Here is an 11,083-nt window from a genome sequence, read left to right as displayed (position 1 = left end):
TATATCTATATCTATATCTATATCTATATCTATATCTATATCTATATCTATATCTATATCTATCTATATATAAACAGAGAGAGGGACTACCTTAAAATATATATTCACATTTTAACATATACACATATAGACACATAGACATGCCCACATACAAAAAAGCATTTATCCATTATACCTGATGGGGAAACATTACAGACGTTCTTAGGAAGTTAAAAAAGAAAACAAGAAAATATACTATCTTTACTCTTTAACATTGTAAAATATAGGTTAACATAGGTTAACATATTCCTCTTTAACACTGTATTGGAGATATTATTCTTTATAAATAAGAAAGCATATTGATTGGGTAAAAAAGCAAAAGATCTTTATGCAAATTATGTAATAGTAATATACTTTGAAAATTGAATTCAAGTAATAAAAAAATTCACTAGAGTAACATTCATATATGAGTTTGTAGATTTAATTAAGGAGAAAACAATATCTATAATAGCAACAAAAGTGATGGAAACAGGAATAAATTTAGAAAGAAATGTGCAAAATTTATATAATAACATTTTAAAATCACCACTGAAAGCCACAAAGTGTACTTTAATGGGACAAAGCATCCCTTGTTTTTGATATTAGAACTCAACATCGTAAATACATCAATTCTACCTTATTTATTTATTTATTTATTTATTTATTTATTTATTTATTTATTTTAGAGAGAGAGAGAGCGCGCGCTAGCAGGGGAAGGGCAGAGGAATAAGGAGAGGGAGAATCTTAAGCAGGCCCCATGCTTAGCATGGAGCCTGACATGGAGCTCGATCTCAAATCCTGAGATCATGACCTGAGCCAAAATCAAGAGTTGGACGCTTAATGGACTGAGCCATCTAGGCACTCCTACTTAAGTTAATTTATAAATGTAATGTGATATTAAGAAATAGATCCATAAGTCTTTTTTTGATACAAAAAACCTCATTCTGTAGTTCTCTTGGAAGAATAAACACGTAAGTATATTATGTAAAATCTTGAAAAATAAGGGTGATTAGAGGTAATTAACCTTATCAGATATTAAAACATTTTATAAAGAGCTTGTAATTAAGACTTTAGTTCTAGTGCAATGAATAAATTGACAATTGGAAAAAACACAGAGGGCAGAAACAGACTCCTTACAGAGATTTATTTTATTAAAAATGTAGCACTATGTATCACTGGATGAAAAATGAACTTTTAAAGTATAATAATGGATAAAATTATAAATGATAAAATTAAATCCATGCCTTATACCATACCCCAAAATAAACTTCAAATGTATAAGAGATCTGAATTTAAAAAAAGAGAACCATATAGATACTAGAAGTAAAATTGGAAGAATCCCTTTTTAACTTAGATATGGTGAAAAGCTTTTTAATTAACACTCAAAATCTAGAGGAAGCAAAAGAAAAAAAAAACTATAAACTACATTACAAACCTACTGAGGCAAACGCTCATGTACACCCATACACTATATATATATACACACATATATATTCATTCATTTATTTTTATTTTATTTAATTATTATTACTTTTTTAGAGAGAGAAATAAAACATGAGAGATAGAGCAGGAGCAGGGTGGGGGGAGGAGCAGAGGGAGAGGGAAGGGAGACAGAGAATCTTAAATAGGGTCCATGCCCAGTGCAGAGCCCAACATGCGGCTTTATCTCATGACCCTGAGATCATGACCTGAGCCAAAATCAAGAGTCAGATGCTTAACCAACTGAGCCACCCAGGTGCCCCCCAAACCCATATTTAAATAAAAAGACTAATGACAAATTTGGGTCTAAGTATTGAAATGCATATTACAGATAAAGAGAAAATATTTTTAATATATAAAAATTCTGAAACTAAAAACTAAAGGACCAAAAAACTTAAGTAATTAACAAAATACGTTGAGATTTCTAAAAAAATAGTATGTATATATAAATTCCCTTCAAACACATAGAAATTATGCTTAAATTCACATGTAACAAAAGCACCCTTGACACCTATTTCTTATCTTCTTACTTTTCATCATTAAAATAAACAAAGGCCCCTTGGAGAAATTGATGATTCCAGGAGGCCTGGGACAAGAAAAGAACAAGGTGAGGCTGGAATATCTTTCACCAGTAAGTTAAGAAGTGCTAAAAAACTCATGTTTTCCTCTCAAAAACCTATAGCCCATATCTAATCATGAGGAAAACATCAGACAAACCCAACTGATGGACATTTAAAAAAAAAAAAAAAACTTGACCGGGGGTGCCTGGTGGCTCAGTTGGTTAAACATCCCACTCTTGATTTCGTCTCAGGTCATGATCTCAGGGTCATGGGATAGTGGGATCCAGCCCTGTATCAGGTTCTGTGTTCTCTGGGGGAGTCTGCTTGAGATTCTCTCCCTCCCTCTGCCCCTCCCTCCTTAAATAAATCAATCTTTAAAAAAATGCTCAAAAAAATACTTGACCAATTTTCCTCAAAACTGATGTCATCAAATAAAGTCTAAAAACTGTCACATTTAGAAGAGCCTAAGGAAATATGACAACTAAAGATAATGTGGTATCATGTGGAATCCTAGAATACAAAAAGGATATTAGGTTAACAACTAAAGATATTTCTGAGACCATGAAGACCAAAATATGGTCTTCAGTTAATAATGCATCAGAATGGCTCAATAGTTATGACAAATCTATCATACTAATCTGATATTAAAAGTAGGGAAAACTGTGTGGTATATGAGAACTCTCTGTACCAACTTACAACTTTCCTATAAATTAAATCTATTCTAAAATAAAAAGTTTACTAAGAAGGAAAGAAAATATATCATAGCCTTTATTCAAATAAAAGGGTAGTGGTGGTAAGGAGGATCTCTTCCTCCAATACAGAAAACATATATGCAAAAAACCCAAAAATGTATAAAAAAGTAGCACTAGTGTACTGCATCGCACAATTGCTTTCTTTAGTAAGAATCTATCTAAAGAATTTACTACCTAACAGCTAAAGATTTAAACTTTCCTAATATAGAAACAAAAAACACACCATCAGAGCAAAATGTTTTCATTGGTATATTTTGTTTATGTACAAGTATTGGATTTTACAAGTTTTTGCTTTCTGAAAGCAATTTTATTGTGCACTGGAATGACTGCTATGTTATCTGTATCAAATCCTATCTTATTTGAGTTTTTATATTTAAGCCCAAATTCCTTATAGTGTTATTACGAAATGTGATCCATGGATTTGAAAACATGACTGTTGAATATACTTTTTCACTATGTTAACTGATTCTTGAACAAATTATTAAATTATTTATTTAAAATTTTTATTAGGACTTGTACGTATTTATTATGATTACAAAGCATATTTATTCATTTTTTAAAAAGATTTTATTTATTTATTGACAGAGAGAGGCACAGCGAGAGAGGGAACACAAGCAGGGGGAGTGGGAGAGGGAGAAGCAGGCTCCCCGTTGAGCAGGGAGCCCAATGCAGGACTCCATCCCAGGACCCTGGGATCATGACCTGAGCCGAAGGCAGACGCCTAACGACTGAGCCACCCAGGCGCGCAGCTTACCAAGTTGAAAACAGAAATAATCTTGATGTATATTTGTAAATAACATTTTACAAGTCTACAGTTCTCAGTCATATAAAAATCAGGAATGTTTAATGGATCATCACTTTTAAAATATGTGTTATTATTTTAAAATATGGAATAGTGTTTCTTTTCAAATGTAGAACTGCAGCTCACATGTTTGGAAGAACTTGACTTCTTTTTTATGATATTTTAAAATTAGGAATATGGACCCTCCTATCAATGTTTAGTAAAACACAGATTACTCATCTGGGGAAGAAAAATGAAAAATAAAACCATATGGGACACAGTAAAAGGCGCAGAAGCCAGTTTAAAGTGGCTTCCATCAGCTAACTTTGGAACAGTTTTGAGTATCAAAATGAGCAACAGGAGTAGATTATATATAATGCTGAGTAAAAAGAGGACAGAAGAGTGTGCAGAGCCCCACTTCTACTACAGGCAATAGTATGACTAGTAGGAGTAGCCGTGGCAGCAGCGGTACCAGTGGTAGTAACAGAATACTTACATGGGAGGAGTAGGGGAGAAGAAAACAACGATAATAAATAAAGAAATGTAGGAAATTGAAGAACAACTATTTTAAAACCAGCCTAGTAATGACTAATTCATGCAAAGGTAATCAAAGTATGCTTAAGCCATTTTCTGAAAATTTATTTGGAAATAAGATAGTCTCAGGGGCCCCAACAATCTTCCTTCATATCACTTAACCAAATTATCAAACTCACCACCGAATATGGAACAAACTGACATCATATGTTACAAGAGAAAATGCTCTGAAAAGGACAAAATACCATCTATGTCATAATCCCGTCTTTAGCTTGCTTTTAATCATGAGAAAATAATCAGACAAAATGGAATTAAAGAGCATTTGCAAAACAGCTGGCTTGGGTGACTCAGAATGTTCATCTCGTGAAAGATGAAAATCAGAACAAAACAAATGCGATGAGTATATGAGTATTCATTATATCATTCTTGTAACTTTTCTGTGGAGCTTACTTTTTCTGAAGAAAATACTGGGAAATATATATGTCATTCTAAAAATTCTCATTTCTTTGGTATCCCTAAGGGCCACTCATGTAACTTTTTTCTTTGATTTTTTTTGTTCAATTTGTAATGAGACACATAAATCCTATTTTAAGGAAGAAGAAATTTGGCTGAAAATAAAGATACTTTAACTTGAAATTTTTGAGTATCTTTGATTTGTACAGAGTGTGTTGTCAACTTTTACGTTGACTTTCATGAATTTGCATACTTGTAAAAATGTTTTTGTTCTATACTTCCCTGTATTCATTAGTCCTCTTTCATATATTTTATGTTTAGATTGTTATCGTGGGAATGGCAAAAATTATATGGGCAGTTTATCCAAAACCCGATCTGGACTAACATGTTCAATGTGGGAGAAGAACATGGAAGACTTGCACAGGTGTGTAAATATCTTTCTTTCAGTTCATAATATAGCAGATATTATATTCAGATATGCACACTGCTATTTCTATTCTTATGTATTATAGTAAGCCGATAAAAACATTAGATTTATTATTCTGTGCAACTCAATTTAGTGTATTCTCTTCATGTAACAACCTTTTTTCTTTTTAAAGATTTATTTATATATGAAGGAGAGAGAGAGAGAGAGAGAGCAAGCGGGGAGGGGGGAGGGTCAGAGGGAGAGAGAAAATCCTAAAGCAGACTCCCCACTGGGAGCCTGACCTGGAGATCAGGACCTGAGCCGAAATCAAGAGTCAGCTGCTTAACAGACTGAGCCACCCAGGAGCCCCCAAACTTAAATAAGCAATTCAATCTAGCACATTTTTATTGAATATTTACTATGTGTTCTGTTCTGTGATAGGTGCCCATGGGAGACATTAATAAAAAAATGGGCATACATTTTGGCTTCACCTTCAAGGATGATATGGTCATATTGAGAAAACAACTGTATAACTTGATAAGACAGTGCATAATTAAGTGGCAAATCTAGTGTTTCAAATAGTGCATTATATGATTGTGTTCTCATAATAATTATTAATTGTTAGCATCAGTTCATGAAAAATCAGTAAGTTACCATTTTCATGTACATACATACCTTAAATATCCACTTAACTATTAAAAACTTATAGAAACAGGTTTCCTGGTATAGCTTTATTTTGACACATTAAATTTTTCTACAACTAAAGGATGGTATAATATGTAATTGAAAAAAACCTATATATTTCAGAGAATTAGAGATTTCGACACTGGACATATTCACAGAAAAATATGTCTGCCACTGTCTGTCATTCCACCCTAGCAATAGTGCTAGTATGTTTTAAATTACTAAAGAAGTCTGAGACATACTTGTGACATAAAACTGATTTTTACCAAAATCCCGGAATAGCATATGCAGTAGAATAGAAGGAAAGGTGTTAGTATCATTTGATCAAGTACTTATGCCGTGGTTGCTTTCCGTGAGTTATTATCTTATTTGGCCATCACAATCTATGTGGAAGATATTTCTGTATGTGTGAATAAGAATTTAGGGGCACCTGGGTGGCTTAGTCGTTAAGCATCTGCCTTCGGCTCGGGTCATGGTCCCAGGGTCCTGGGATGGAGCCCCGCATCGGGCTCCTTGCTCAGCGGGGAGACTGCCTCTCCCTCTCGCACTCCTCCTGCTTGTGTTCCCTCTCTCGCTGTGTCTCTCTCTCTCTCTCTGTCAAATAAATAAATAAAATCTTAAACAAAAAAAGAATTTAAGGGCTCTGAGAGATTGAGTTATTTTGCCTCTAGTCCTACTTTAATTCTCTTCCAAAATGCACTTACTAGTGGATGATATGGTTTCAATTAATTTACTTCACAAACAAATAATGAGAGTTCTAAAGCAGTGCTCTCCAACATAAATATGCATTTCACATATGTAAGTTGCACGTGTACTTTTGTTTCCTAATAGACACATTTAAAGAAGTGAAGATAAACAGGCAAGACTATTTTAAATAATATTTCTTATTAATCCAATGTATCTAAAGCCTTTTCATTTCAATATGTATTCAATATAAAAAATTGTTAATGAGATCTTTTACATTTTTTCATATTAAAGCTTCAAGATCTGCTTGAATTAGAGCACCTATTTGGGCTAGCCACATACCAATTCTTCAGTAGCCACATGTGGTGGCTAGTAGCTACTGTATTGGAAACTGCAGCTCTAGGATTTCAAAGATAAGCAGAATTCTAACCTCATGGATCTCACACTCTAGAATGCCAGCCAACAGCAAATGCCAATACCATATTATAAAAATCATGAAAAATAGCATATTTTATGCTATGAGAGTGCAAAGAAGTTTCCAGATTTAGATGGTCAGGAAGTCTTCCTAGAGAAAGGGAAATTAATTGGAGGATATATGTTAAGTAGAAGCTGGTCAAAGGACGTGTAGGAAGAGAGTACATCAGGCAGAAAGAATAGCTTGTCCCAAAGCCCACAGACTGAAGTGTTTGAAAATCAGAAATAATTTTGGTAAGGTTGATAGTATAATTTGGTTAATGTCCACAGAAAAGGAATTCTCCAGTAGCAAGACCATATAGGGCCTTGTAAGCTGTGTTTAGAACTTTGGATTTTTTCCTAAGCATTAAGATTCATTACAGAATTTTAAATGAGAATTAGCATGATTAAGATTAAATGCTAATTTCAACACTGCTATTTGGTGGATCTAGCTCTTACGGACTTGTGAGAGACAATTGTACCAATCCGGCCTTCAGAAATCTCTGAAGATTTGGACATTGAAAAGTTGATATTTTTTATGGCAGAAGAATTTACACCTCAGAAATTGGCAAGGACAACAAATAAAGACTTCCTACACATCTCAGAGTGCCCTTTTAAACATTACCAACATTTCACTGGAAATATATGACATATTTATTTAGGGAACTCATGGTTATAACCCTTAATTCACTGAGTTTGGGTTGGACATTAGGAAATAGTTAAAAGTCATTTGAAAACAATTTGTGTAAATTGATGAATGGTAAAATTTCATGGTACCATTTTGGTTTAAGAATAAGCTGCAGTTGGGTAAAGACATAGTACAGAATGGTGGTTTTGAACATTGACTCTGGAAAGAGCCATTTGTTCAAACCTCTGCTCTGCTGCTTATAAGGCATGTGACCTCAGAAAAATTGTTTTCTGTGGATTTCTATTTCATCAAATATAAAATAGAATAATCTTAGAACCAGTCTCATTAGGTTGGTCTAAGGTTATATATGTAAATCACATAAAATAGAATCTGGCACATAGTAAGTACTATTTGTGTTTACTGTTATTATTGGTCCAGAAAATGAACCTGAGTTTGGAAAGATAGTTCAACCTTACCTGGCCAAGCTCTTTCCAGGTTTTAAATGACCCATTAGTTACATTCAAACATGGTAGTAATTAATAATCCAAAACAAATTCAATTACTTGTATAGTTTTCATGACTTGGTCAGGATGGCCATTTGGAATTTGGCTTTATTAATCTTATCAAAATAAATATAAATACTGATGCTTTATGACTGGGCATGGTCTAATAAAATGACAGAATATTTTTGCTTTTCTTTTGTAATAAACTTAGTTAAGATGTAAAATGAGAAAGTGTTACTCAGTTATCTTTCAAAAACTCATATATTGTAAGTATATAGTCACTGAAAGTTTAGATTTTAATTATTTCATTAGCACACTATTATTAATTTTTCAGAGTATCTTTCTGTCCTTTGTCATAATGATGTTGCTAGTGATGCTTTTTATGTTTCTGAAACATGAAAAATACTTTTGCAATAGCTTGCTTTTTCTATGTATTTTATAACCTTGATCTTCTTTGTCATCTGCTCTTTTTCTGGCAGTGTTTCTCCATTTCTATGCATAGGGGTGTTGGTGGTCACCTTGCCACTGTAATTATTAAAGAGAAGCAAAGTCACAAAATTTTTCATCATTTTATCTATGCTAATTATGTAGTCCTATTCCATAATCCTGAGTAGAGAACATGTTTCCAAACTGCAAGAACAGCAACAAAATAAGTCTAAAAGAAAATAACCAAAATTCACACCAAATAGAAGCTTGCACTCTATCTATAATGAAAATTACATGTTAGGATTTTTTCTTCTTGGTGACAGTTTGTTTCTGTTGGAGGAAATGAGCATCTTGTGATGTTTAGAGTTTGTTGTTTATGCAGGCATATCTTCTGGGAGCCAGATGCTAGTAAACTGAATAAGAATTACTGCCGGAATCCTGATGATGATGCCCATGGTCCCTGGTGTTACACGGGAAATCCTCTCATTCCATGGGATTATTGTCCTATTTCTCGTTGTAAGTACTTTTAATGATCTTCTTCAGGTGAAATATTTTAAATATGCTGAATATCCTTTAAATTGATACCTCAATCAGAGTTGGAAACATAGGAGGGTTGGAGTCAATCCTAAAGTAGGGATGCATTCCAGACAGCAACACACACACACACCCCTTTCTTCATCTCTCCTGTAGACAAGGAGACATTCTGCTGACCTTTTAAAGATTTTCCTCCTCAGAAGATCCTCATTTGAAATCCAGAAGCAATAAATGGCCATTATTGTAATATGACTACACCAGAAAAGACCCCCCTCCCAATACTAACTGTTCAAGCTGTGAATATAGCAGAGCTCTAACAAAGCCCCCGCCCAGTAACAGACACATGGACAGACCTGAGATAATGTTGCTTTCACTTCTTCTCAGTGCATTAGCCAAAGACTAAAAAGCTTAGAGTATTCCATCCACATCTCTGAGTCAAAGATGATTTCTTTTAAAGATGATTTTTAAAAGAGTATCAGTATGTAAAGTAAAAGATATATGTAAAATATATATGTCTGATATACCACATATAAAAGAGCTCCTATATATTAGTAAGAAAAAATGAGATAATTTAGGAGAAAAATGAAGAAAATGAATCTTCAAGAGTAAGTATAATAAATAAATAAATACATTAAAGCTTAATAGTAAGAAAAAATCAAATTGTATAAACATAAGATCATTTCCACCAACAGGTTGGCAAATAAAAAGTAATTGTTAATGTCAATATTAGTGAAGGTCGGGTAGTCAGAGTCTTTCAATACTGTGCTACGTTATGGATTGGAAAGCTTGTCTGAAAGTCAGTTTGGAGAAATGTCTCAGGACTTTTCAACTTCGGCACTACTGACATTTTGTACTGCATAAATCTTTGGTGTAGGAAGCTGTCCTGTGCCCTATAAAATGTTTGGTGGTGTTCCTCGCCTCTACCCGCTATATGTCAATAAAACCACCCCTTCCTCCAGTCATGAGAACCAAAAACTATCTCTAGACATTGCCAAAAGTCCCCTGGGGAACAAAGTTATCCCCACTGAGTACCACTGAGTAATATATATTGAGATGGAAGTATATCCTCCATATACTATTGAGTGAAAAAGGCTTATTATAAAGCTGAGTCAGTAGCAAAAGACTATTTTACTAGACTACCTATCTTATAGCTCTGTGTTTATAACAAACATCTTTAAACATTATATTAAGCTATCTCCTGTTTAAAAAGGACATATTTGTATAAGTTCAGTAAGAGTCTATTTTAAGAATGTTTCTCCTGGTGGGTGGGGAGGATGAGTGAAATAGGTGATGGGGATTAAAGAGTACACTTATCTTGATGAGCACTGAGTAATGTATACAACTGTTGAATCACTGTATTGTACACCTGAAACTAATATAACACTGTATGTTAACTATACTGGAGTTAAAATTGTAAAAACTCAATAAAATCAAAAAAGAATGTTTTCTGTGTGAGAAAAGCTAGTAGCAAGTACCTTGAACAAAAGTACCCATTTTAAAAAGATTAGATTGCAGAAATGATGTTTGCTTTAAAACATGAAATACAAACACATAATTTTTATGGCAAATTAAAAAGATAATTTCTTGCCTTAAATGGAAACGCTAGTCATGTTTCATGAAATTTTAGCATAAAAAGGCAAACTTCTTAAATATGATTTTCATCTAGTATGGCTATAATTAAGACTTGGAACTTCCCAACCTATTTTTAGGAAATAAATTATCCATAATGGTAAATAAACACCTTATAGGTTTGCAAAGAAATAGCATATCATATCATTATATTTTATTTCATCAGCTGTAAGCATAGCCTTTCAAATTAATTCGGGTGTTCCTAATTTTCTATTTTTCTCATATTAGGGTCTGCCTGGGTCCTGAAAATGTTCCTCTTTAGAAGATGTCTTTCTAGTTTTAACACTACAAAGCAAAGAAATCTACCTCTCTGGGACATACATCTTTTTAATGATTAAGGATTATTTTTTAAAAATATTAGCTTTACCTGATGGTACCTTTTTGTGAAGTCTCTATGATTAAGAATAATGGAGGCTAATAAAATATCCAATGGTCTAGGAAGAAGGAAAGAAGTCAGGCTTCTAAGACAGTTCTACTGCATGTAGACACAGTTAAGAGTAAAATGCTTCTGTAGAATCTCAGGGAACTGTGATTTGGTTTATAAACCTGACAAAGGACT

General features: G+C 33.4%; 1 protein-coding gene across 1 annotated transcript in view; it reads left to right on the top strand.

Moving 5' to 3' along the window:
- HGF (hepatocyte growth factor) overlaps window positions 1–11,083 on the top strand; it is a 74,340-nt gene that overhangs the window by 46,341 nt on the left and 16,916 nt on the right. Inside the window, exons 11-12 of the mRNA XM_035020459.1 lie at window positions 4,899–5,001; window positions 8,744–8,877. Coding sequence (XP_034876350.1) covers window positions 4,899–5,001; window positions 8,744–8,877 — 237 coding nt within the window. The remainder of the gene's footprint in view (window positions 1–4,898; window positions 5,002–8,743; window positions 8,878–11,083) is intronic.

This window comes from Mirounga leonina, unplaced genomic scaffold, assembly GCF_011800145.1.
Source record: "Mirounga leonina isolate KUSES-001 unplaced genomic scaffold, KU_Mleo_1.0 Mir_174, whole genome shotgun sequence".
Taxonomy (NCBI): Eukaryota; Metazoa; Chordata; class Mammalia; order Carnivora; family Phocidae; genus Mirounga; species Mirounga leonina.
The sequence above is the reverse complement of the archived record's forward strand: the minus strand, read 5'-3'. Positions and strand labels throughout refer to the sequence as shown.